General features: G+C 54.0%; 2 protein-coding genes across 3 annotated transcripts; both read left to right on the top strand.

Moving 5' to 3' along the window:
* Nucleotides 1–2,513: 2,513 nt before the first annotated feature.
* TRIM63 (tripartite motif containing 63) lies at nucleotides 2,514–14,068 on the top strand. 2 transcript variants are annotated; one of them, XM_045860001.1, is made up of 9 exons: nucleotides 2,514–2,837; nucleotides 3,721–3,893; nucleotides 6,382–6,547; nucleotides 7,407–7,502; nucleotides 8,693–8,926; nucleotides 9,585–9,607; nucleotides 9,958–10,082; nucleotides 12,319–12,390; nucleotides 13,490–14,068. In XM_045860001.1, exons 1-9 carry the CDS (start codon nucleotides 2,679–2,681, stop codon nucleotides 13,498–13,500), a joined length of 1,059 nt encoding a protein of 352 aa, XP_045715957.1. In that variant the 5' UTR covers nucleotides 2,514–2,678; the 3' UTR covers nucleotides 13,501–14,068. The 2 variants fall into 2 exon arrangements, with proteins under 2 accessions (XP_045715957.1, XP_045715956.1); XM_045860000.1 differs by having other exon boundaries at nucleotides 2,520–2,837; nucleotides 6,379–6,547.
* Nucleotides 14,069–17,627: 3,559 nt separating this feature from the next.
* Nucleotides 17,628–25,539, top strand: SLC30A2 (solute carrier family 30 member 2). The gene is made up of 8 exons (XM_045859497.1): nucleotides 17,628–18,259; nucleotides 18,891–19,111; nucleotides 20,166–20,312; nucleotides 20,945–21,098; nucleotides 21,870–22,044; nucleotides 22,776–22,881; nucleotides 23,988–24,122; nucleotides 24,416–25,539. Exons 1-8 carry the CDS (start codon nucleotides 18,210–18,212, stop codon nucleotides 24,559–24,561), a joined length of 1,134 nt encoding a protein of 377 aa, XP_045715453.1. The 5' UTR covers nucleotides 17,628–18,209; the 3' UTR covers nucleotides 24,562–25,539.
* The last annotated feature ends 728 nt before the right edge of the window (nucleotides 25,540–26,267 follow it).

Raw genomic sequence — 26,267 nt, 5'->3', positions numbered from 1 at the left:
CAAGTGACAGAATGGTGACACCATGGTATTTGTTGAGTTGCGTCTAAACAGTTAAGAGGTGGGAAGTCCCAGGGGTGGGTGACCTGGCAGCACAGCGACCCCAGTGCTTTCTCTCGTCCCTCTTTGTCCTTCTCAGGGAGCTGATTCCTTCCTCAGACTTGTCTCGGTTGCAAGACTGAAAAAAACAGGTCATGTGAGCCAGGAAGAAGGGATGGCCCCTTTTCAACCCTCGTCCTCCTGGCCTGGCACGGCTGACCCACACAGTTCAGTAGACACATGAGGAACCCGGGATCCCGAGTCAAGCATGTCGGGGTTCATGTCCTCGAGCTACCTCTGCAAGCTGCGTGACCTCATATGAGTTAGTTTTCCTTTCTGTGCCTGAGTTTCCTCAGGTCTATAATAAGAAATAGATATTTGTTCTTTGCCCAGTTTCTGGTTCACAGCTCCTTAAACCCTTAGAATTTCTATGTGCAGAGAGTGATGGAGGTGTCTTTTGTTCCGTGAATGACTTGATGTGGAAGCACCCAAGGATGGGGACTGGTTGCCAGGAGAGTCCACCACGTGATTGGAGAGTTGGACCTTTCAGTCCCAAATGTCTCTCACTCTGGGCAGGGGAGAGGGGCTGGAGCTTAATCAATCACCAATAGTTAATGATTTAATCAGTCAGGCTTATGGCTTGCGTACTCAGGCTTCCATAAAAACCCAAGAGGGCAGGATTTGGAGAACTCGTGGGTCTATGAACATGCGGAGGTCCTGGGAAAATCGTGCCGCACACCTTCCCGTATGCTTTGCCTTATGCCTCTCTTCTGCCTGGCTGGTCCTGAACTTTATCTTTTTATAATAAACCCTTGACTAGTAAATGAAATCTTCCTCTGATCTCTGCGCGCGCCTCAGGTAAATTAATTGAACCTGTGGAGAGGGTGCCGGAGGGGAAACTCCAGTCTGTAGCCCATGGGTCAGAAGTACAGGGAAGAGCCTGGGTGTCTGAAGGAGGGCGGTCTTGTGCGGCTGAGCCCTTGACCTGGCAGATCACATCAGAACGGAGTGGCATTCTTGGGCACCCTGCGGGTACCTTAGAATTGTTTGTTGCTATAGGGGAACCCCATGCCCCCATGCTGGAACTGGGCTCAGGAACCCTTTTCAGGGATGTAACAGTTTTTGTCATTGCTGAGATGATGAAATGAAATGATATGTACAGAGTTCTTAGCATAGTGTCTGGCACATAGTAAGTGCTCGGCCAAAACTAGCCATTCACATTTGGGGGAGCCAGCCTCTCCTTGAATTTCCCCAGCCCCTTGTCTTCTAGGCCCCCTCCTCTTTCTCTGACTGCTCCCCTGCTTCTCCTCCTCCTCACTCCCCACCCTTCCCAATGCTGGCTTCTCTGCCCTCACGACTCACTGGGTCTCGTCTCAGGCTCCAACCCTCGACTCCTCTGCAGGCTGCGGAGATCGAGCCTACTCTCCTGCCGTCCGTCCTCTGTGAGACCCCGGACACTCCCGTGTGTCTCAGGCCCTCCCAGGCTCATCCTGATGCCTGATGTCGCTGCTCCCATTCTCGCCCCAGCACCTTCTACCTGGTGGCCCTCATTAACGTTCTTCGGCATGAGCTTCTGTGTTAAAAACAGCCTCTGGGACCGCTGCTCCAATGACTTCCACCCGCCAACATGGAAGCCATCCAGAAGGACGCAGAGAACAATCCGTATGGGTGCGGAGAGCAGAGAGCACGTGGATAACTTCTAAGTGTGACCAGGCAGGGCTTGGTCATCTCCGTCTGCCTCCCTGCCTAGGCTGTGGGCAGCTCAGGGCGGGGAAAAGCGTTACTCATCTGCCTGTCACCTGGCGCCTGCTGTATACAGTTAGCACTCAGGAAGATATCTCATGAATGAATGTGATTCCTGGCTTTGCCCCTTAACTTCCTTTGACTTTGAATAAGGTCCTTATTTGATCCCAGTGTCAAAATCTGTAAAACGAGGGAATTGGATTACGTGTTAGGGGAGCTCTTTCGGCATTAAAGTGGCATCAGTGGTCACGGGATGGGGGGCTGGCTAGCTGGGGTCGGGGGTCCGTGCCAAGGTCTCCAGCAATGTGCTGTGCTCAGGTCTGAGGCAGAAGGATGGGCTCAGAGACAGGGGCTGCCCTGCCCCCTCTTCTTGGGCGCTGCCCGGGACTCCAGAGGAAGGGTGGACCTGATGATGGCCAGAGAGCGGGCACTGGCTATTAACCCTGAAACTCCCCCGGGCCCATTGCCTGGGTTCCATCCCTGGCTCATCAGCCCGGTGTGGGAGGAGACTGATTGGAGGAAACTCTGGGTTCCTAGTCCTCCCCCAAGTCTGCCCACGAACAGGCCGTTCTTGTTTACGACCCCCGTCCCAAGAGGACAGCGATTGCTCACTCCCACACGTGATCTGAGAGTCTGGTCTTGCAGGCTGGGAGGAAACTCAAGCCCCGCCAGCCGTGCTGGCACCAGAATGCTCAGCTGGTCCCCTCCTGGGGCTCATGTGACCAGGGTCCAGCTATAAATATCAGAGGGGCCTCAGACCAAGACAGACTTCAGGAACCAGGAGAAGAAGGCCAAGAGACTCCGGGCAAGTGTTTTGTGACAAAGGCAACAACCTCACGTCTGCTTAGAGCGAAGCAGGTAAAGGAGGCAGCCAGGTGAGCCCCACACCCCCCGACGGTATGGATTACAAATCAGGCCTGATCCAGGATGGGAACCCCCTGGAGAACCTGGAGAAGCAGCTGATCTGCCCCATCTGCCTGGAGATGTTTACCAAGCCCGTGGTCATCTTGCCGTGTCAGCACAACCTCTGCCGGAAGTGTGCCAACGACATCTTCCAGGTCAGTGCCGGGCATGGCCTAGTCCTGGGGGCTCAGGGGGCTCCTCGGCTTTCCCCTGGTGAAAACCCTTCTCTCTTAGCCCAGAACTCTTCTAAACTGGGGCCCGTTTTTCCCTTGCAAAGGCTTCTGGACTAAGCTGAGGGGGGCTGGGTAGTGGCTCTGAGGGCCCAGTTCCTTTTCCATGACGCATGTGTCCCCTCCCCATCCTGTGGCAGCTCCGCCACCTCTGCCCTGAGCACTGCAGTTGACTCTTCAATCAGGAGTCAAATGCCTCAAGTGATAAGTGGGGGAGGCAGGGGGAGAAGAGAGAGAAACCAGACCCCTGGGGCTGGAGCCAGCTCCCTGGTGGCAGGGGGCCCAGAGCTTTAGGAGGAGGGAGGGTGGGAGGCCCTGGCCAGTAGCGACACCTTCCCCTTCAAGGCTATTGCCTCCAGTATAGGGCGGGGTGGGGGGGCTCCATCTCCTAAGAAAGGCAGGAGAGTGGATGTCCTGGCTGGGGGGCAGGACTCAAGGTTCCCCAGAAGCACTTTACAAAATGTTCTCTCACTGTTTTATCTTTAAAGTAGCAGCCCTAGTCGCTGGTTCTAATTATAATGCCCATTTGACGAACGGGCAAACTGAGGCTTGGAGGGCTAAGGTTGCCTGCCTCAAGTCATTCAGAGAATAGCTGTGACTTGAACTCCAGGTCTGTTGATTGCTTGGTGCTTCTCAGGCGCTCCCTGTGTGAGTGAGCTGCCTCTCCACTCAAGACGGGAGGCTCCGTCCGGGTCCTGCGGTTTGACGAGAATGGGTGGGGCTAGCTGGAGGGAGGATAGTAAGAGATCAGAAAGGGCAGGGGCTGAGGGGGGAGCCCAAGCCTCACCTCTGTCCTTGACACCCACAGGCTGCAAACCCCTACTGGACCAATCGAGGCAGCTCGATGTCCATGTCTGGAGGCCGTTTCCGCTGCCCCTCCTGCCGCCACGAGGTGATCATGGACCGTCACGGGGTGTACGGCCTGCAGAGGAACCTGCTGGTGGAGAACATCATCGATATCTATAAGCAGGAGTGCTCCAGGTCAGTGCGCCCGGTCGCGGGGAGCCCGTCCTCCCTGCCCAGCCGTCCTGTGCCTGGCTCTCCCAGGCTCCTTCCTCCCTCATCTGCTTGGGATCCAGTCCCCTAGCTGGATGGGCTCCACCAGCCAGCTTGGAGGGCCATGTCCCTCTTCCTCAGGCAGGAACAGAGGCTCCCTCTGTCCCCCATCCCTGATTCTCTGCGTCACTCAGTGAGTGGGAAGGGGCCCAGACTGCTCTACTGCAAGCTACTGAGATAGGAACTGGAGGAAAGACAAGCTGGGGGAGTTTCAGAGAGGCACTGGGGCCAGCTGAGTGGCCCTGATAAGCTGAGAAAGTGCCCAGTGAGAACAGAGCCAGTTTCTATAGGGAAAGCGACAGCTAAGGGAGGCACACACTGGGAATGCTTCTCCAGCTGCTGCACAGCAGCCCTGTAAGCCAGGCATGACTTACCATCCCATCTCACAGAGAAGGAGGCCAAGGCTCAAAGAGGTGAAGTCAGTTGCCCACGGTTGCTCAGCGGGGAAATGGAAGAGCTGGGAGCGGCCCTGACCGGGAGGCTCCACGTGTCCTCAATTGTAGAAGTGCAGCTCCATCTCAGGCAGAGCTTGGGAGCGGTGGAGGTTGTGCCGTGTTGGGCCTCAAACTGGGGAGAGACACAGCTAGCAGGGAGATCTTTACAAATCAGGACGTCCCGACAAGACTTCCAGGCAGTCCTTCTGGTCCAAAACTGTTCCAGCCTGTAGGCAGTGTCCTGCCCAAGGAAAGGTGACAGACCCATCCTAGCGAGAAAAAGCCCAGGCCTAGGGAACTGTGTTTGCTCATCCGACTCTGTTACTATTGCATTGTAGGGTCCTGGGTAAGTCTTCGAGCCTTCATTTCCCCTGCTTTCAGAGGGGACAGTAAGATTCGTTTTGGGGACTGTGTAGGATTTTAATGGGAAATGTTGAAAAATGTCAAACATTTATTGAGCACCTACTATGCGTACCCACCGTACTATTTCCCACGAGTTACCCCTACTTAATTCTCACAGTGACTCTAAGACATTCTTGCCCTCATTGGACACGAGAAGGCCACTCAGCTTGCAAGTGCTGCAGCTGAGAGGCAGCCTGGCTGGCTGGCTCCGCGACCAACACTCTGCCTGCTGTTGTGTCCCCTTCCGTAGCGCTAGGGCTCGACGCTACGAAATGCAAATATATTTTCGATCATTATAATCCTAATAAAACCAACATTGCATCAGAATATTAGCCTAGCCAGTGGCAACCTATGAAGGCCCTATCGTGTTTGAACCTGCGAGGGCTTCCTGCATGGTTGGAGGACAAAGATAGCCGCCACAGTAGGGGTCTGCCCTGTGCGGGGCACTACACTGCCATTACAGCCAACTCCTGCCACGATCCCAGGGACTCTGGGAGGAAGCCACAGCTCAGGGAAGTGAAAGCTCTTGTCCAAGGTCACAGAATGAATAAATGCAGAACAGTCCGGATTCAAACCCGGATGCGGAAGTCTGGGCTGGGCAGTCGCCTGCCGTGTTAGGGGCTGGGAAGTCAGAGGTGGTATAGACACGGTGTCGACTCTCAACAAGTGTGGAGTCTAGTTAGGGGAGGTGAGACCTAGACCCCTCAAAATGAATCTCGGGTAGGAGGCAACCAGTTTCCTGAGAGAAGCACAGATAACACGTCAGAGCCCCAAGTGGAGAGAGAGACAAAGGGAGGAAGACATTTTAAGAATGAGTGTTTGGGAGGACAGGGAAGGAAGGGTCTAGACCCTGGGAGAACAATCTCTGGACTGGGAGTCAAGGCTTGTGCTGGGCTGCTGGGCAGCCCTGAGAAGCTCGGGCACTAGCTGTGTGGCTCGGGCACTCACACTGCCTCCGCCTCTGAGCGTCGGGGCGCCCTCCATGCTTGCTAATTCGTTCCTTCCATCTGTACTTACTCCCCACCTCCTCGGTGCAGGGCACTGTACGCTGCAGGCTCAGGGCTGAAGGGAGTGGGCAAGCTTCCCTGCTTTGACGGAGGTTACAGTCTGGTGGATTAAATATAGAATCCGATGAGGCCATGATAAACGGCTTCACTTAGAGCCCAGCCTGCAGAACCCGAGAGTTGTGGTGACTATAATTAGAGCAAATGAACTTCAGCCTCCCCTGCCCTGACTGGCTGGGTGACCTTGGGCAAGTCAATTCACCTTTCAGGGGCCCAGTTTCCTCTTCTTGAAAATGTCTCCAGATCTGACTCTGGGATTCTACCACCCTTCCAACGTCCAAGCCAACTCCATCACTAGAGTTCGAGTCCTAGTATGTGGTGACAACCATGGTGTCATTGGCTTCCCTGGCACTGGTTCCCCACAAGATAGGGGGAACCAGCTCCCCTAGCTCAGGATTAGGCTCAGGACATCCAATCACTGAGCACTTGGGTCATGGACCTGGGGGGGAGCTATGACTGGAGTGGGGTGAAGAGACCCCCACCTTGTGACTCATGACTCTTCCACTTCAGTAGGCCCCTGCAGAAGGGCAGACACCCCATGTGCAAGGAGCATGAAGACGAGAAAATCAACATCTACTGCCTCACCTGCGAGATGCCCACGTGCTCCATGTGCAAGGTGTTTGGGGCCCACAAGGCATGCGAGGTGGCCCCGCTGCAGAGTGTCTTCCAGGGACAGAAGGTACTGGCCCGAGCCACGGCCTCTCACAGCCTGTCGGGCACGGCCCGATGATTCAGGATTCAGATTTGATCCTTGCAGACCTGCTGAGCCAGCCTTTCAGTAACGGTCCCTCTGGAGGGACTTCCCAGGCTACAGGGACAACAGTCCTTGCCTTCCTGGGGGAGGTGGCTGAGCTCATGGGTTATACTTAGAGCCACTTGAGAGCACCTGGGTGTGGCCACAGGGGAGAGGCCAGACCCCGGGGCCAGGCCACGGGGGCCTCTCAGGCCACGACTTTTACACCCCACTGTGCTTTGGGCCCCAGGTACCTCTTCCTGTGCCAGTCACCTGTCTCGGGCTCCAAATTCCCCAAACCTGTGGGAGACCCACTATCCTATCCGTGCAGCGACCTGTGGCCCCTCTTTTAATACTCTTTCTCCCCCACCTCCTGCCCTTCTCTTGCTCTCTTTTTTTAATCATTTTAAAAATTAATATTCGAATGCAGTTGTCTCCATTTTCCTACCACCACTTTCCCCCATCCCCCACCATTGATCTTTTCTAGAACCCCCAACTCTTTCCTCTCTTCATCCCTTCTTTCTTAGAAACAAGCCCCTCCTCTACCAGTACCTTGCTGTGTATTTTGGGCAGCTCACCTCCCCTCTCTGTGCTCCACCTGTGAAATAAAGGAAACAATATCTCTCATATTCTCTGCTCTGGACCTCAGCTGGACCTCAGAAAGAGCGTCCCAACAGCTACTGGAGGCTCTTTTTAGCAGAGAGGGGAGTGAGGGTGCCGACGTGCAGCCAATTCCCAAGAGGGCAGGCCCTGAGACTATTTCTGTCTCTCCTCTCCTGATCCCCCACCCCCTCCTCCCATCTAGACTGAACTGAGCAACTGCATCTCCATGCTGGTGGCGGGGAACGACCGCATGCAGACCATCATCACTCAGCTGGAGGACTCCAGTCGTGTGACCAAGGTGAGGGACCCCGGGGGTTTGAAGCCTCCAGCGCAGCCTAACCTGTGGGGTGAAGGCTCACCCATGGGCTGTGACTCAAGGCTGGGGCCTGCAGCCTGGGGTGTTCAAGCAGGGGTGGTGGGGAGGGACTGACTAACCCTCTAATCCACTCATTCAACAAACGTTTTTGGAGCACAGCTGGGTGTCAGGCCCTGCCCGTGGCCCTAGGGATGGGGTGTGAACAAGACAGCCCCCCCCCCCCGCCCCACCAACAATTCCCAGGGTTTTATTTTATTTTATTTTTTAGCATTGGTAGTTTTTAGACCATTGTTCTCTGTGTGCTGTAGACCAAGGCTTCAAACTTTGACATGCACACAAGTCACCGTGGGGTCTTGTTAAAATCCAAGTTCTGATTCAAGAGACCTGGGATGAGGCGTGGAGTTCTGCATTTCTCACAAGTTCTCGGGGTTTGCCCAGGTTGCCGGCCCATGGACCACACTTTGAGCAGCAAGACTGTAGAGGCAGAAGGAAACTTTTCTAATTCTGCCGAAGCACCCATGACTTTTTTTCTTCACTGGGATGGGTCCCTGGAGATGAGACGGGGGCAAGGGACCATCATATTGCTGGTAGACAGAGTGTGTACTAGATCGGTTCAAAGGAAGGAGGGGGACATTGTTACCACCCATGTGGGCTCCCAGGCTGATAGATGATGCTAGAGCCCCCAGTCTGATGAGAGGCTATTATTGTATCCATTTTGCAGATAGGAAACTGAGATGTAGCATCTGGGTTGAAGACCAGGGACCTTCACTGAGGAGGTCACTAGGGGAGGAGCTGCTTCTCCACCTCTTCCAGGACCAAGTGATGCAGAGCTTCTCAAATCCATTCTTGGTCCTAAAATGGGGAGAAGAGTGTGACTTGCAGACACACTGGAGGGCCAGACTGTATTATTTCATTTGACCCCAGAGTCTCTATTTTTGAAGAAGGGGGTTGCTTTCCCCATGACACCAGACTCCAGATGTGTACTGAGTAGCTATGAAAACTTAGCAAGTGCTTTCTTCTTGCTAAACCTTCATTTTATTTTGTGTAAAATGAGGGTGCAGTAAGACCTCTTCCAGCTTTAGATTCTTTGTTCCTAGCCCACCCATTCCAGAAAGGAAGTGTTGGGGATAGGGAGAAACCCACAGGCGTGACTCCAAGATTTCTGTCCCCAGGAGAACAGTCACCAGGCGAAGGAACAGCTGAGCCGGAAGTTCGACATGCTGTACGCCATCCTGGATGAGAAGAAGAGTGAGCTGCTGCAGCAGATCACGCAGGAGCAGGAGGAGAAGCTCAGCTTCATCGAGGCCCTCACGCAGCAGTACCGGGAGCAACTGGACAAGTCCACCAAGCTGGTGGAGACAGCCATCCAGTCCCTGGACGAGCCTGGTGGAGCCATCTTCCTCTTGGTGAGCACGACCAGGAAGGTGTGGGTAGAGTCGATTCCACTCAACAGCTCTGTATAAGGTCCAAATCATGCTCTTTCTCTGACTACCTACGTGCCCTTGGGCAGGTCATTTAAACCTCCCTGAGGCTCATTTTCCTCATCTGTAAAACGGGCATGAAAGAATCCCTACCTACACCTATGAACTGAGCACCTACTCTAGGTCAGCCACAGAGACGCAGGAGACAGCCCTGCCCCAGAAGAGCTTGTTGGGGGAGACAGAAAGGGACCAGCTAAAAGATTCCACAGTGCAGTTCCATAAAAATGTCCTAAGCACCTACTGTAGGTCAGGCTTTGTGCTAGACATTGGATATAAAGAAATGACCAGGATAAGATTGTCATCTCGGAGAGTTCGGGGTTTAAGGTGTTTAGACTGATATCCCTAAAATCCAAGCTCCCTGCCAGGACAATGGAAGGGGCCTAGAATGGTCACCAAGGCCTGTGCAGACCACGGACAGAGGGAGAAGATCCGAGTTCCGTTCAGTTCAGGGTGGGGAGCAGGTCACAGCTGGGCTAGGGAATGGCACCAAGTGCCCATCTGCAGCACCCAGTCACTGGTTTTGCTGATTCCCCGGGGCCACCCCTAATGCAGTACTAACCATTTGCTCTCTCTCCCCCCACAGAGTGCCAAGCAACTCATCAAAAGGTCAGTGTCTCCCCAGGGCTCTGACCCAAGGCCCTAGCTCCTACCAGGGCCTCTGACTTCTGTCCAGTGGGCTTCCTCCTTTACATTAGGGCTGCTGGGAGGGTCTCATCCCGGGCTGGCTTTCCTGGCCTTTGCATCGTCCCGTGCTTTCTCGAACTGGTATTTGCTCGTGACTGGAGAGGAAATACGCCACCGCTCCAGAGAGAGCTTCTAGGTGCAAGGCCTGGGTGTGGGCGCAAGCATGTGCACTGGTGGGAGTTGGCGCTAAAACACCCCTTCCCTACACTAAGTCCCAGATCTCTCTTTCTCCCCCCCCCCCCCCCCGCCGCCACTTTCTTTCCTCCCCACAGCATTGTGGAAGCTTCCAAGGGTTGCCAGCTGGGGAAGACAGAGCAGGGCTTTGAAAACATGGACTACTTCACTTTGGATTTAGAGCACATAGCAGAGACCCTGAGGGCCATCAGCTTTGGGACAGGTAAAGAAGGTGGGGGTGCCCCTTGTCTGTTTCCCTGCCCAACCCCTGGGGATCAGCTTCCCTTCCACTGAGCCCCATGTGGAGACAGACACACTAGCAAAGATGCCCAGATATCAGCCAGCTTCCGGATGAGCCCAGAGCTGAGCACAGTGCCTGGTACATAATTGTTGCTCAGTAAATCATCGCTGCAGGGAGGCACCTTGGGCTGTCAGAAGAGCATTGCATTTGGAGACAGACAGACCTAAGTTTCGATCTGGGACTGCCATGTGTTATCTGTGTGACCCCTGCTGAACCCCTCCACCTCCCTGAGCTTCAGTTTGCTAACTAAAACTTAGGTTGAAAGTGGGCCTGCTCATGGTGACTACCTCACGGTGCTGCTGCAACAACTAAGATATTGACACAGAAGAGTTTGTGGGACACCAGACATGTGCTAGTTAGTGCTAAAGCTAGTTTTGGCTTTAGCTTTTTCATCCTATCCTCTATGATCCTCAGGGACCCTACTTTATCTGCACCATATCCTCATATCTGTTTATAGTTACCCTTCCACAGGGTACCTACGATAATTGTCACATGTAACCATAACAGTAATAAGAGGAAAATAATAAGAGAAAATGAAGAAACCCCATGAAGAACAAAGATATAAACAGTTTGCTCAAGGCCGCGGTTGAAAGGCAGCTATTCCGCAATGAAAAGGAGACAATGGGTCCAGTCTTGCCAAACCGGTGTTGCCCTGAGAGGCAATGCTTCCATGAACAGGACAGAGAGAGGCGGGCGTGCAGGAGGAGGAAAGACTGGTGCCGTGGCCGACAGGAGGAAGCTCAGCTCGCCTGCCAGCTTGCAGAATGTGGTGTCACATCTATTCTCAGAGCACCAGATAGACCCCACTTGTGGGTGAGGACAAAACGCATTCCGAAGCTGAGATGCTGTCAGACGTGGGTGTGGCCGTCACTGTAGATCACCTGTTCCAGGGTCACCCTCCTGAAACGAAAATATTCCAGAGTGGGTCGTACTGTGTGGACAGTGTGGCATTGTGAAGACCTGTGCTGCCTTTCATAATGTCCCTCAGCCTTAGTTTTCCTCGTAGGAAACTGGGGAGAGAACTATGCCAACAGCTACAGTACAATTTATTAAGCACTTTCTACATCCCAGACACTAAGCCCTTGACATAAATTCTATCACTTAATACAACTTCATGAGGTGATTTCTGTTGTCATCTCCATTTTGTAGTTGAGAAAGTAGAGCCCAGGGACAATGAGAGGTTTCCTGGAGGCCACACAGCTAGTAGCAACCCATGTGGATGTCACCAAGGGCCGTCGGGCTCATAGATCCTTGGTGAGGGTTACATGAGACAGCTCATGTGCAGCGCTGCGCACAGCACTTGGCATGAGTAGTTAACGTAACAACGAGGAAACAAGAGCAGCAAAACTCCCTGGGTTACGCGTAGACTCCTGGGAGGTGGCTGGAATTTTGGCTGTCGTTTTGGAGGCATTCACTCTTTCAAGCCTCTTCCTAGACACTCTAGACAATGCTCTGACTCTGTGGTAACCCCTTAAGGCCCCAAAGGAATGAGGAAGCAGCTTTGGAGAGGGGTGGACAATAGGCATATTCCTTGTTAGCACAGCTTGAAGGTGGTTTCTCAGCACGGGAAAGTGAGGACACAGGCTGCAACCCACTCACAGTCTGTCTGGGGCTCAGCTGCAGAGAACCAAGGAGCAGGTGCCCCAGAAGTGCTCCCAACCCCTATCCACCCCTCTGTAGGCTGAGCAATCAGGAAAAGTGGACAGGGAGTGCTAGGCAAGCAGATTTCAAAGGCTGGGCAAATTCCTTCAAGACAAGGACTCTGATCACTGAAAATCAAGGTATTCTTGTCCCATCTCTGCAGGTGATATTATTCTGTCTAACTGAGAAGTATGCAGAAGTACAGTGTGCCTAGCAAAGTCCCCTCTGGTCACAGGCAGATCAGGTGATAGAGCCTGCTGTGGCTCCTGGAACAAAGGAGCCCCCTGAACCTCCCTCCCCGGGAGTGTGCAGGCAGAGGGCGGAGGAAGGAAGCCCACCCACGTGCAGCTTGGCTTTGGCAAGCCCATCACCTCCTGGGCCACTACAGTCATTGTATGGATGGTTGACTCCGACTAGGCGTCGGAGGGGTTGGGACCAGTGCTGTCCCCAGCCTGGTGCGAGCAACACCTCTGAGAAACCAGCCTATCCTAACCCTGGTGTTCTCTGTCACACTCAGATGAGGAAGAGGAAGAGTACATTGAAGAAGAAGATCAGGAAGAGGAAGGATCCACAGAGGGAAAGGAAGAAGGTAAGAAATCCACCTACTTCCATCCATCCATTCATTCATTCTCATTCATCCAGTCAGTCAGTCAGTCAGTCAGTCAGTCAGTCAAAAACATGCAATGCTGACTGGGTGCAAAGCGCCGCGCTGGACATTGGGGTGATGCCACTGGGTGCTGATGACCATAATTGTGTCAACCTTTTATAGATAATGTCCTGCTCCCTTTGCTCTTCGAGGAAAAAACCCCAAACCATGCACAGCAAGGAGCTCCCATTTTTATGTCAAAATGACCTATGTCTATATGGAAATTGACGCAGCATAACATGTAAACGAGCCGAGAGCCTCAAGAGCCAAGCTCGGTCCACTGAGCTGTTTTGTTTGGCCAGCACAATGCTTAATCTTTTCCAAATCTGTTGGCAGCATTTTAAAATTTAGGAGGTTTTTTTAAGGGATTTTTTAAAAGGAGATTTCAACTAAGAATCTGGATTTCCACCTTCTTGTAAAAGGTTGAAAGAGTTGGTGACGTTGGGCTCGCCCTTCTGCCTCCTCCCGGAGAGTGGGCGCTGGGCTGGTTTCTCCTCTGGGGGGGCTGCACGAGCCAGTTTGGCAGGCCCGCCACTGTGTCGGCCTTGCTGCTCTCCTCACTCGTGTCGTCAGCTGGCCCCGTCAGGCATCCGAGGGAGCCAACCCGGCAGACTGTGTCACGGCTTTATCACGGACCGGCGGTGTGACCTTGGGCAGTTCACATTCTGAGTCTCGCGCTACTCCTCAGTCCATGGGGGCGTGACCGTATTGCCGACTGCAAAGAGTATACTGAGAGCGTGCAGCGTCTGGTGCATGGAAAGGATGTGCTTGCTAATTAGCATATGTTTGCTAATATTACTTTAAAAGCCAAGTTATTATTGAAACTAAATTCCAGTCCAGTTGAGAAATAGAAAGTAGTCTTTTGGAGTTTTGTACTGGATGTGCAATCCCATTTTGTCTGGGCAACTAAATTCGATTTTGGTTTAAAAAGGAAGAGGCCAGGCAGGAATTGGAGTTTAATCACCAGTCACTTCAGCTTGGTGAGCCCTGGACCCCCTTGAGTGCCTGTCTCACTTTGCGTTTCTTTGTCTTTTTCTTTCAGGACACCAGTAAGGAGCTGGCTGAGGAAGAGACCCTCTAGATGCAGAGAGACTGGGGAGGGTGGGGATGGGCCCAGCTGCCTTGGTGCCAGGCCCAGAGTGGGAGGGGTCGGGGCCCCTGGAGGGGCGAAGGGAGGTGTGTCTTCTCTCTGCTCAGAGAGCGAGGACTAGGAGCGGCCCCCACCGCTGTGCCCCGCGCAGTCACTGAAGCAGAACTGGGAGCGTGCTTGAAACAACCACAGAGGACACTTTTCTACACTGGTGCAAAATAGAGTATTTTGTACATTTTTAAAATGTGATTTTTGTATATACTTGTATATGTATGCCAATTTGGTGCTTTTTGTAAAGGGACTTTTGTATGATAACGCCTGGTCATCGTGTGACTGGCGGCTGTTAGGCGGGGGAAGGAAGCCAGGGTGGCCCCTCGCCCGCGTCCTTTCCCTGGCCGGGAGGGCTGGGCAGCACTCGCGCACCTGGGAGGGGTGACGTGTGGTGCTCCAGTGCCTGTCCCTGACAAAGGGGGTGGAGACTGTTTGTGTTACCCGTTGTTCTAATAAATGCACAGCGCTCTCTTCCTGTTACTACCAAAGGAGTTGGGCTTTCTATTAGGGTGGTCCGTGACGCGGCTGTGAAAAATTCACAGAGAGAAGAAAGTGTAGAGAATAAAGTTTTTACTCACTCTCCAAGAAAGGGGAGGGACGTGGTGTGGAGAGGTACACCAGCACTGAGGGGTGGGGGCTCTGGGTTTTTATTGGGTAATAATTGGATTCTAAAAGGGTGGAGGGGGTGCTGTTTGGGCATTGTAACGGGGGGCTGCAGTTTATTTTCATGTTATCTTCCACCTGTGACTGGGGAGTGGTCAGTTCTGTTTTTGCTTTCCAGTGATTCCCAGTCCTGGGGACAAGCTCGGAAGAGTAAAGTGGCAGCCGTGTCTAACGAGGTCACAGGCCTGCTCGGCAAATGGTGCCCCGATAGCAAATGTCTCTAGCTTTGTCCTGTTTCATTCAGCTTTCTTTTCTGGAGAGTTCAGAGAGGAGGGACAGGCGCCTGACAGAAAGACGTCTTCAGGAGGGAGATAGCAATGGCAAGGCTGGGCTTCTGTCCCACCAAACAAGAGTTCTTTACATCAGTGTTTCCTTATGAGAGCTCCATGTAAAACTCCCTGAGATGATCCTTGAGAAACAGGTTTAACGCCGCCCAGCTCTCTGGCTCTCTGGAAAACAGAACCCGAGGCAGCGCTTCAGTGTGTTAGTCTGGCTAAATCCCAGGGCAGCCCAGGTGAGGGGAAATGGAAGCAAGGCAGGAGAGGAGAGAACCAAATAGAAAGTGTCGAGTTACTGAGCCTGCCGCAGCTTCACCAGAGACCCAGCTGTTTGCTCAGTCCTGTGCAATGTTCTAAGCGGGTCATAAAGAACATAACTGGACTCAAAGCACTTCCTCAGAGGGAGAGGTTTTTGTCTGCCGGATCCTTTCACTTCCTGTCTCAGGACTGAAGTTTGTCTCCCAGGCTGTTAATTGCTGTACACTTCCAGGTTGCATCGCTTGGCCCCTCTAGGCAGCTGCTAAGGGGAGCTAAGCTAGATGGGACACCATCCGTTGACTCTGTGAGTAGTGGGTGGAGGAGAACCTCCGTGGTCCAGTGGGTTGGGCATGGGTGCTGGCGCTGCACAGCGGAGGCCCTGCTGGAGTCCACATGTACCCCAGGGAAGGCCAAGGCAGCCACCAGTGCTAGGGGATGAGGCAATGACCAAGGCGATAGTTATTAGCACCAAGGCTTTCCAAGAACAAGAGGTCTAGGGGCTGGGAGAGAGATGAAGCTGAATTGGGCACAGTGCACTCACTAACTGGGTCTAAGAACCTTGGACTTATAAATCTGATGAACACTGAAGACACTGTCTCACCTTTTCGACATTTGAGTAGCAAGTGAGTAGTCCCTCTATAAAGAAAACTATTTGACTTTAGACCATGACTGGCCAATCACATTTATGGTATTTGGAACACTGCCTGATCTTGAAGGCTCTTTGGTGGATTGAATATTTAACCCAACACTTTCCAGTTTATTCATTTATGTGACATCCTCTGGAGCACAGGTGGCAGACACAAGGCCCTGCCGGCTGAATCCCGCCCTCCACCTCGTTTTATCTGGCCCAGCACCTTGTTTCTGCCCGGTGGCAGCACTGAGCTCTCGCTTAACTGTTAAGGAATAGTTACATTTATACAGTCCTAAAATTACATTTGGCCCTTTGAAGGCAACCTCGAGGCTGATGTGGTCCCCGGTGAAAATAAGTTTGAGGCCCCTGCTCTAGAACTAATGTTCTGTGTAACTCACTTTTTAAAAATTGATTTGAGAGAGAGAGAAACATTGATTTGTTGTTCCACTTATTTATGTATTCCTTGGTTGCTTCTGGTATGTGCCCTAACCGGAAATGAAGCCTGCAACCTTGGCGTATCAGGACGTCGCTCTAATCAACTGACCCGCCCAGCCAAGGCTTGAGGCTCACTTTAGGAAAGTGCTTTGTGGACAAAAATGGGGCCACACACGCAACCTTACAAACTCAGAGGGGGCCTGCATGGCCGGCCTTACAACCTCAGAGATACAAAGTAACCACACAGGATGGTCTGAAATTAAAACTTCTTAACCAAAATTCATGGCAGGTAGTCACATCCTTCTGGTATCTTCCTTGACAAAGTTCAATCTTTACCTTAACGGAGACTGCCTATAGTTTTTTTTGTGTGTCTAACATGTATCTTTGGAATGTCTGAGTAATCCCTTTTTCCAGACCTCTCAGGGCACAATGATAGCAGGTTAATTGTTAACCAACTTGTACCCACCAACGTAGAAGAAGCATTTTTCTCCTCTGTTAGTCTTTATCCAATCCCAGGGACTTCCCCGCTTGACTTTCTCTCGCCTCCCTAAGCTGTCACCAATGAATTCCACATCACCCTCTTTGTGCCTCCTCCTTTCTTTGCACTGTATAAAGTGGGGCGCAAAATTGCAATTCTCTAGAGCATTTTCTCAATCTGTTGAGATTTTCCTTCCTGGCAATGGTAGTCAGTTTGGCTCAAATAAAGTCATAAAAATTCTTCTAGATGTGGACATTAACACTTTACATTTTTAAAAGATTTTACTGACCTACTTTTAGAGAGAAGAGAAGGGAGAAAGAGAAGGAGAGAAACATTGCAACTCAGGCATGCGCCCTGACTGGGAATCAAACCTGCGACCATGCACTTTGCAGGACAGTGCCCAGCCAGCGGAGCCACGCCCGTCAGGGCTGTGATGACCCTGAAACCCTCACATCTTGACTCACATTTGGGAGTTTTTCCAAGGCTAACTTAGCTCAGTCCCTAAGTTTGAATGTCAAGGAATCAGATTTTGCTCTCATTTCTGGTCCTTTCTCAAGTTCTGAAGCATTTTTAGTAACTTCTTTAAAAATCGTGATACATTACAGACACACAAGCGCACAAACTAGTTACTGTTGTAGAATGAAATCCAGTGTTGCCACCATGCAGGTCAAGGAAAGAACACTGCCAGCTCCCAGAAGCCCTCCGGGTACCCCCTTCCCCTCATCACTTCTTCGGCTTAGAGATAGCTACTATCGTTTCTTTCCTTTTTTAACAATCACATACTTGCTTTACTTTACAGTTTTATTTTCTGAAGTATCTTGCAATAGAAGACCTAAGGAATTTGAGGCCAGAAAGTGAGAGGCGGAACACCATGCAAGGCACCTCTTGGGACTCCTGCGAGCTGCTGGGGTCAGAGGAGAAGGGACAGTGGTGACAGAGTCGCTCGGAGCAGATGGAGACCCGCGCTGAAGTACACCGGCCGACGGCAGGGGATGGAGATGACGCCGGCCACTCCGAGTTCTAATTGGAGCGCGCCCGCAAGGAACCAGCGCTGCTGCAGTGGCGAGGATGGGTCTGTTTCGGTCCCAACCAGTCCGAAAGAGGGCCACCGCCCCAGCTGGAGGGGGGAGGCACCCCCGCCCCCTAACACCCTCCCCCCCACCTCCAGGACCACCCTACCTAGCCTGAGCGGAACACAGCCATCTGCTAGTGGCTGCCCCCTGAGGGTGGAAACCTACCAAACTCTCAGTCTCCAGCCCCAGGGAAGCCACAACTTCCCCAGGGAAGGAGCCTGAGGAGCCACTTGCCTGCTCTCCGGGGATCCAAGGTGAATTCCTACAAACCAAGATCCGAGAACTTCTCTGTGGGACGCTGCCAGCCCCATGCGAGGAACAGAGCGGAACAGCGCTCGCAGCCGTCGCCCACTCCTAACTTAGTAGAGGCACTCCTCGCCAGCCAGGTGGGCTCCCCGGGCCCCGCGGACACGGCGGATGGATGCTCTGGGGTATCTCCCGGGCATCCTTTGCAGCCGGCCACCCCTCCCCCTTCCCCCGCGGGCTTTTGCACACGACGCGTGGCAGGCCGCTTCACACGGGGTGGCAAGGGCCGGATAAAGCGCTCGGCGCGCGGAGTCGAGGCTGGAACAGCGCAGCAGCGGGACGGTCCCACCGCGGCCCCAGCGCAGCCCGGTCAGGGGCGGCGGCACGACAGCGCTGGTGTGCGAGGGGCGAGCGCGGGGGAGACCGGAGAGGGACGCAGGGCTTTCCCAGAAGGTGAGACGCTTCCTTGCCACGAGCGTCTGGCGCGCAGCTTCCAAGGTTCACTCCGCTGGGCAGCCGCGCGTGGCTTCCCGACCCAGAGCGGGGCACGCGGGGCCGCATGAAGGCCACGGATAAGCAGCATCTGCTGGACGCCAGGCCCGGAGCCCGGTAAGGCGAGAGCCTGGGGAGGGATGGGAATTTGAACGGCAGCGTTTGCTCTCCTGGGATGGTTTGGGTGGCGGCTAGACGCAGGACCACACAGGAGGGGTGGGGTAAGGGGAAGGAGAGGGGAAATCCAGAGCGGACTCGGGATCATCCCTCCCTCGAGGCTGCTCACAGTCCGCTGGTCGGGAGTGCAACGCCTAGAGCTCCGCCCACGGCCGGGAACTTTGCCCCCGGCAGCCTCACCCCGGGAGGCCCTCTGTCCCCAGGTGCACCAGATAAGTGTTTGCCCTTCCGCAGGGGCTCTAGTCCGTCTCTAGGCTCCCGAGCACCGGTCCCGCCCCTTGGCCAGTTCCCAAGGTCTTTGCCTCCTTCAGGCCCTGGGAGGGATGGGGGAGGAGTGAACTTCCCGCGCCAGGGCCCTTAGACTCCCCGAGCCTGGTCAGTCCGCCAGCACCCACCTGGAACATGGGCTTCTGGTCACTCCTTAGGGACTGTCCAGCTTCGAGTGTCTTTAGCTATTCTCCTAATTGTACACGTGGGGATGCCAAGGCCCCGCTGAGAGATAGGCCTGGAGTCAGCCCCCCTCTTCCCCACCTCAGAGCGGAGTCTCCTCTTTCCCGTCCTCTCCCGCCAGGTCTTACACGGGGCCTCCGTGGCAGGATGGCGCTGCCTGGGTTTCTGTGTCCCCACCCGACCCCAAGTTGCCATCCATCGAGCTGGCCGCCGAAAGCAACCATTACTGTCACGCCGGGAAGGGTCCTGGCAGTCACTGTGACCCCAAGAAGGAGCGGGCCTGCCGCCAGCTCTATGTGGCCTCTGCCATCTGCCTGGTGTTCATGATCGGAGAAATCATTGGTGAGGACTTTTGTGCCGATTAAACGAAACTGGCCCATGGGTAGTCTGGGTGATCCAAAGGCTTTTCTCCTGAATATTCCAGTAATATTAATACAGCTGATGCTTGAACAATGTGGGGGGCTTGGGGGGAAGGGGGGTGCTGATCTGCACAGTTGAAAATCCACATGTAACTTTTGGCTCCCCCAAAACCAGCCCTTCTCATCCATGGGTTGAACCAACGCACCACAGTTGGGAATCCCAGGTTGGAAAACTGCGTCTGTGAATACGAAGTACTGGTTTCCATGGGGTAGATTGAATCGGCAGATGGGAAACCCGAGGATATGAAGGGCTAATTGTGTTTATTGGAAAGAATTTGCCTACGAGTGGTCCTGTGCTGTTCAAACAGGTGTTCAAGGGTCATGGTCAAGATTGAACATTCACTATTCATTTTAAAAATTTTTTATTTAAATAACAATTTTTAGATTTTTTATTTAAATAAAACCTTTATGTTTCAATTACCATTGTCATACAAATAGTATATTAGTTTCAGGAGTACAAAATAGTGACCACCCCGGTAAGTCTAGGACCCACCTGACACCATATGTAGTTATGACAATGTCATTGACCATATTCCCTGTACTTTGTTGAGTCTTTTATATATACCTATCGCACGAATCCTCAAAACAACCTTCTCCTGATTGTACAGATGTTGAAACTGAGGTACGTGCAGGTTCAATGATTTACCCGAGACCACACACAACTGGTAGGTCAGGGAAGGCCTGAATGCCTAGAAGGAAAGAGAGTTTACTAAATGCCTCCTGTGCTTTCCAGGCCCTATTTGAACTTGATGTTTCACATTTGCCCTCTAAGTAGATGTTAGTCCCGATTCACAGAGAGTAGAAGTCGAGGCACAGAGGAAGTACTTGCCCATGGTCGGACTGCGCATGGGCGGAGAGGAGGTCCCAGTCTAGTGTTTTCCTCCAGAGCCCGTGGTTTCCATGCTACACCACAGTCTGGGAAGCTGGCTCCTCGGGCAGCCAACCAGGACCCACCATCCTCATCACTGCCCCTGCAGGTGGGTACCTGGCACACAGCTTGGCGATCATGACCGACGCCGCCCATCTGCTCACTGACTTTGCCAGCATGCTCATCAGCCTCTTCTCTCTCTGGATGTCCTCCCGGCCAGCCACCAAGACCATGAACTTCGGCTGGCAGCGAGCTGGTGAGGGCCCTGGTGGGGGTGGGGGTGGGGCGGGGAGAGGGGCAGGTCAAGGCATGGGTTCTTAGGTGGCTGTGATGGGCAGATTCCCTGAGTGAGGCCAGGAGTGTGTCTTTTGTGGGGAAAGATAATGTCGAAGTTGGCTTCCGTCCTCTGGGAAAGGAGGGCTCACCTTCCTATGAAATGAAATGGGCAAACTTCGAGAACAAATGACTGTAATGTTAGCTCCATGGATCAGCTCTTCGGGGCTGGAAAGGTCAGCAAAGCCTTCTGGAAGGTGCAGACTTTAATCCCTCTTTAGTTCATGTCCTAGCTGCATTATCTTTTTCCTCTTGGTGGGAGATAGCCCAGCCTCCCCTCTGCAGAAGCCTTAGTTTGCCAGCTGAGCAATAGTTTAAAAAGTTGCTTTCATTACATGTAAAACAAAAAGACTTGACTCGAATGCCTTCTTAAGTTCCTTCTAGCTCTGACATTGTCAGATGTGTGAGTGGCAGGGTAAGGTGCAGCCATACTCTCAGCAGAGACCCATTAGACCCAGGCCCTGACTTGGGACAGGGGGGTCCTGGGGGGAAGGGGAGGTCCCCTCAGCCGTAGGGCCGCATGCGAGATTGGCGTTGGGGTCGGTTCTTCCTCAGAGATCCTGGGAGCCCTGCTCTCCGTGCTGTCCATCTGGGTCATGACTGGGGTGCTGGTGTACCTGGCAGTGGAGCGGCTGATCTCCGGGGACTATGAGATCGAGGGGAGGACCATGCTGATAACGGCAGGCTGCGCCGTGGCCGTGAACATCATGTAAGGCCTCCCTCCTCCCATTTCTCACGTGCACACCAGCGTGCCTTCTGGTGGAAACAGGGCGGGCCACGCTCCAGTGCAGGCTACAGGAACAGAATTTCCCTAACTGTCTGAGCTCCGGCGCCTGGAACCCCTGGGTTCTGCCTGAGGCCTGGGCCAGGTCCGTCGGGAACTGTAAATGTGCGGCAGCATCATCTCCCCTCCCACCTCCCCTCCCCATGCATGTTGGTGAATAACGTGCGAGGCTTCCTGACTGAAGTTGTGGCAGGGGGAGGGGGGTCAGTATAGTTTTGCAGGAGCAGACGTCCCTAGGGGAAGGATCCAAGTTGTTTCTCAAGCTGATATGACTGAAACTGGTCTCAGTGAGAGGCAGGGTGTGCAGAGCAACTGTCTCATTTGGGTTCTGTCGTCCTTGCTCAGCGGCCTCGGGCAAGCCACTTCCATCCCTACGACTCCGCTTCCCCATCCATGACACGGCGAGGGATTGATGGCCTCCATGGTGCCCCCCTGCCCTGAGATTCCGCACTGGGGCATCTTTGTGCCCAAATTTGGCTTGGCACTGGAGTTGAACCTTTTCTCCTGTGGCACTCAGAACCAAGGCCCCATGGGTCAGGCTCCTCATACAGTCAAAGGAATCACGCATTCTGGGGGCCTGGGATTTTTGCTCCACGGGGAGGCCAGCCCTCATGAGTGCCTCTTCCTGGCTGATTGAAGCCTCTATACCTGCTCCCTCAGTGAGCTCCTGGGCTTTGTCTCCGCTCCCTCCCGTAGAATGGGGCTGACTCTTCACCAGTCTGGCCACGGGCACAGCCACGACCACGGACAGAGCCATGACACCAGCCAGCAGCAGGGGAACCCCAGTGTCCGGGCTGCCTTTATCCACGTGATAGGAGACTTGCTGCAGAGCGTGGGCATCCTGGTGGCGGCCTATATTTTATACTTCAAGGTCAGAGCTGGGGACGGGGGAGGTGGACAGGGTGTGGCTCTGCGGGTTGTACAGGGTGGGGGGTGGGCAGGGTGTAGATCATCTGGGGGCTCCTCTCTGCACAGGACCCTTTCCAGCTTCTAGCCCCATCCCAGCTCTTGGCAGATGGTGGGAAAAGGGAAGGAACATTTATTCAATTTGTGATCCTTACAACAACCCTGAAGAGTAAGTAGTGGTGTTTTCTGAAGCCCAGAAAGGTTCAGTGACTTGCTCCGAGTCATGCAGCTAGTAAGTTGTGGAGCTACATTCGAGCCCAGCACTGTGTGCTGCGGAAGCCTGGGCCTCGCCCATCACACAGAGGCGGCGCAGTACCTCTGAACCAGTCAGGCGCTGGGTGTGAAGCCTGGCTCCGCCCCTTGCTAGCTGTGTGATGTAGAGCGAGTCCCTTTATGTAACCGAGTCTCCATTTACCTACCTGTAAAATGGGGGTGAGGGGCTAGATGGTATCTAAGATTCCACTTAGCCCTGTCCGTGACTCAGCCGCTTGCCAAGGAGGGCTGGGAAGGGACTACACCTTCTCCTGAACTGCGGTCTGTCATGCCTGTCCTTCTGGGCACAGAATACACAGGGACGCAGGGCCAGGCTCATGCCCACCCGCAGAGAGAGCCCCTCTTCCCCACACGGTGCTGGGAGGGGAGGCAAAGGGACGATGAGGCGCTGAACCCCAGCTCTGCTCTCCCTTTTTCCTGCAGCCGGAGTACAAGTATGTAGACCCCATCTGCACCTTCCTCTTTTCCATCCTGGTCCTGGGGACGACCTTGACCATCCTGAGAGACGTGATCCTGGTGCTAATGGAAGGTGACTGGGCTTGGGGCTCCCTTTCTGCTCTTGGCTCTCCGGCTCTGATGGGAGTCCCAGAGGGGAGGGGTGGATCCCAGCACTGTGGTGGGGAGCCAGGGCTGCAGCCTGGCATAGCCTGGAGCCCTCGGCTAATCTTGGCACGGAGCTGGGCCTTCAGGTGTGGCCGTTCCTGGAAATGTCCCCGGACCATGCCTTCCCTTCCCCCTCGAGGCCCAAGGGTGCCTCCTCCCCGCTGAGATGTGTCCTCTTAACCCAGTCAGGTGGTTTCGGGGCTGGGTCTGCAGCACCTGGCACCCCGGCCCTTCCCCATACACTTCCTCAGCCTCAGTCTGCCTTCCTTCGGGCAGAGAGAGGGGTGAGGACTGTGCTTCCTGTTGCACAGGGGGCGGGCTGAGGCTCAGAAAAGATCAGTCAGTGCTGGCCGAGGCTGCTGAGCTGCGAGCCAGTTCAAGCCTTCTTTTCTGAGGATGCTGCCTCACAGGAGGGTGTGGCTGGGCTTCGAGGGGTGCTAGGCAGCAGCAAACGGTGTGCCCTAAGTCACCGCGCTGTTTGTCCGGCTCTGTGCTCCAGGTCTGGCGTCAGGGGTGTCCATGGGGGCAGGGGCAATCTGAATCCTAGTGTGGGGTCAGCAGGAATGACCAGCTACAACTCAGCACTTTTTCTCCAAGAATGTAACTGACCCACATAAAGATGATGATGACGCCCCATGTAGGTGCAGCCATCTCCAGGTACCTTATTCCACCACAGAAAATAACAACAACCACCCCACAGAGCCAGCCTCGCTTTAGTGAGCACCTACTATGGGTGAGGCGCTGTCCCAGGCAATGAGGAGGATAGGGCGGTAGACACAGCAGGCTGTCCTGCTCTCAGGGAGTTTCCGTTCCAGCGGTGGAGGCAGACAAGAAGCTAACAAAGGAGATGCTGTCAGATAGTTTTAAGTGCTAAGAGGAAAATACCACAGGGAGATACGATGGAGATCATTTGGGAGATAGGGGCAATAGCAGATCTGGCCAAGGAGCTCTTCTGAGATGACAGTGGAGGAACAGGAACCAGTATGGGTGGAAGGGAGCGGTTTCCCTCAGCCCCAACCCTGCTGTCCCCAGGGACACCCAAGGGCGTGGACTTCACGGCCGTTCGGGACCTGCTGCTGGCGGTGGAGGGCGTGGAAGCCTTGCACAGCCTGCACATCTGGGCGCTGACTGTGGCGCAGCCCGTGCTGTCTGTCCACATTGCCATCGGTGAGCGGTGGGGACACCTCAGGGCGGGGTGAGGGAGAGAGGCGGCCAGAGGCCTGGGCATCCCCAATGGGTCCAGGTGGTTCCAGTGCTTTCTTTCAGGATTGCACCAGGTGTGGGAGCTGGGGGGTTACCTGGGACAGGAGTGGAATCTGAGCTTTCTTAATGTTTGAGGTCATCCGTCCTGTTCTGCTGTGGGTAGGGCATGAGCATTGGGCTCCTGATTGTTTCTAAGGGCCCAAGAGTCAGTAAGTGTTTTTCTGGTGCCTCCCCTGGTGTGTTCTCTTGGCCTCCAGCTCACAACACAGATGCCCAGGCTGTGCTGAAGGCAGCCAGCGCCCGCCTACAGAGGCAGTTCCACTTCCACACCATAACCATCCAGATCGAGGACTACTCCGAGGACATGAAGGACTGTCAGGCGTGCCAGGGTCCGTCGGACTGACTGCCTAGCCAGGTGCCAACTGGAGCACGGACAGGACCTACAAATGGCGGGGCCCAGTGTCCCTCAAGCCCAGCCAGGACTCTGTTTACCTTGGCTGTTAAAACCAGATCCCTCTCCTAATCTTAGCTCCACGTTCAGTGTGGAGGAGTCGTGCCCACTGCAGGAGCGAGGCTCTTCCCCTGCCTCTCCCATCTGACTGCAGCCACCCCACGATGGGAGCTCAGCCAGTGTAAAGCTAGTACAGGAGCTCCTTCGGCTCCCGGGTCAGCTCCTGTCAGGCCTGGGTTTGGGCCTAATCCTCAGCCAATGCTGTCCTACCAACCACCAGCCTCAGGGAAAGGCGGTGAGTACAGTGAGGGGTGCTGGAGGGGAGCCTGGCCTCAACGTCCCCTGTCTACACACCCCGTTTCCCTTTTTCAATCTGTCTTGCCTTTGCCTTATGAATCCACAAAGAAGCCCGTGGACAGGGCCCCCTCCCTCTTCTGCCTCTAACAGTGATCTGGTTTAAAGAGGCCACGGGGCTTGGGGAGTTAGGAGATGGGCTAGTGAGCCAGGGCAAGTGGAATAGGGAAACTGAGGCAGAGTTACATGGCCAGGCCATTTATAGCCATCTAGTAAATCACAAAATTCTATCTTCCCCAACCAAGGATGCAGAAGAGTAAATGGTTTACACTTCTCCCCAACCAGACAGTAAATACGTAGCTTAAATCACCCTACTCGGGGAGATAGATAACAAAAGTCCAATTAGTGCCATTTGTGCCAACCACACGCACGGGCAGATGAAGTCAGGGAATCAATCTCATTTTGATGCATCAGCATAAAGCTGATGGATAGTCTATCGAGATCCTCCCCTAAGATCTCCCCTAAACTCCCAGCCTTTAAAACCCTCAGGATGTCCCTGGCCCGGTGGCTCAGTTGGTTGGAGCATCGTCCTGTACACCAAAAGGCTGGGGGCTCGATTCCCGGTCAGGGCATGTACCTAGGTTGTGAGTTTGATCTCACTGATGTTTCTCTCTCACGTAAATGTTTCTCTCTCTCTAAAATAAACACGTTTTAAAAATTAAAAAAAAAAACCCTCAAGATGAAGGACCAGTGTGCCTGTGCCCTTCCCTCCCCCTTCTTCTCCCCCACCCCCAGCTGCCTTACCTCTGCCTTTCTCCTCATCTCCAAGGGCCCTTCTGCTACCTCTGTCACTTTCTAAATAAACTTTCTCCTACAATCTGAGTTCTTAGCTCTGAAATCTTCCTTTGCACAACTTAAGAACTGAGGTCTAATTTCACCACCAATACTGCCGGTAACATAGGTCCCCTGCCCTGTCCTCCGTGTCCCCCTGAGATGGGGGGTCAGGGGGCACCCGAAGGCCATCTGTGTGCTGGTCACTCCAGCTGTGAGACGCATGTTTCCCTTGCCTGGAGGGAGGAGGACTTCTGACCAGGTAAGGACCTGGCTGGTTTCCTCTTTCCTTATTCCTCCAGCCCAGGAAGCTGTGCCAGTGCAAAGACACCCTGGTCACCGCTGGGAGGGGGGACAGGAATGTCATCTTGGGACCCGCCCTAACCACTTCACAGCTCCGGGGCCACTCCTCAGCCTGGCAGTGTCCCGAGGAGCTCAGCCTGAAACTGGATCTGATGGGGCCAGCTGTTGCCAGTGTGGCCTGACCTGTTCTGAACTTGGGGATGGAGGACACGGAGGGGCCCAGGAGATGC

This window comes from Phyllostomus hastatus, unplaced genomic scaffold (genome assembly GCF_019186645.2).
Source record: "Phyllostomus hastatus isolate PE091 unplaced genomic scaffold, TTU_PhHast_1.1 phas_scaffold_182, whole genome shotgun sequence".
Classification (NCBI taxonomy): domain Eukaryota; kingdom Metazoa; phylum Chordata; class Mammalia; order Chiroptera; family Phyllostomidae; genus Phyllostomus; species Phyllostomus hastatus.
Note: the sequence above shows the minus strand (reverse complement) of the source record. Positions and strands in the feature narration are given on the sequence as shown.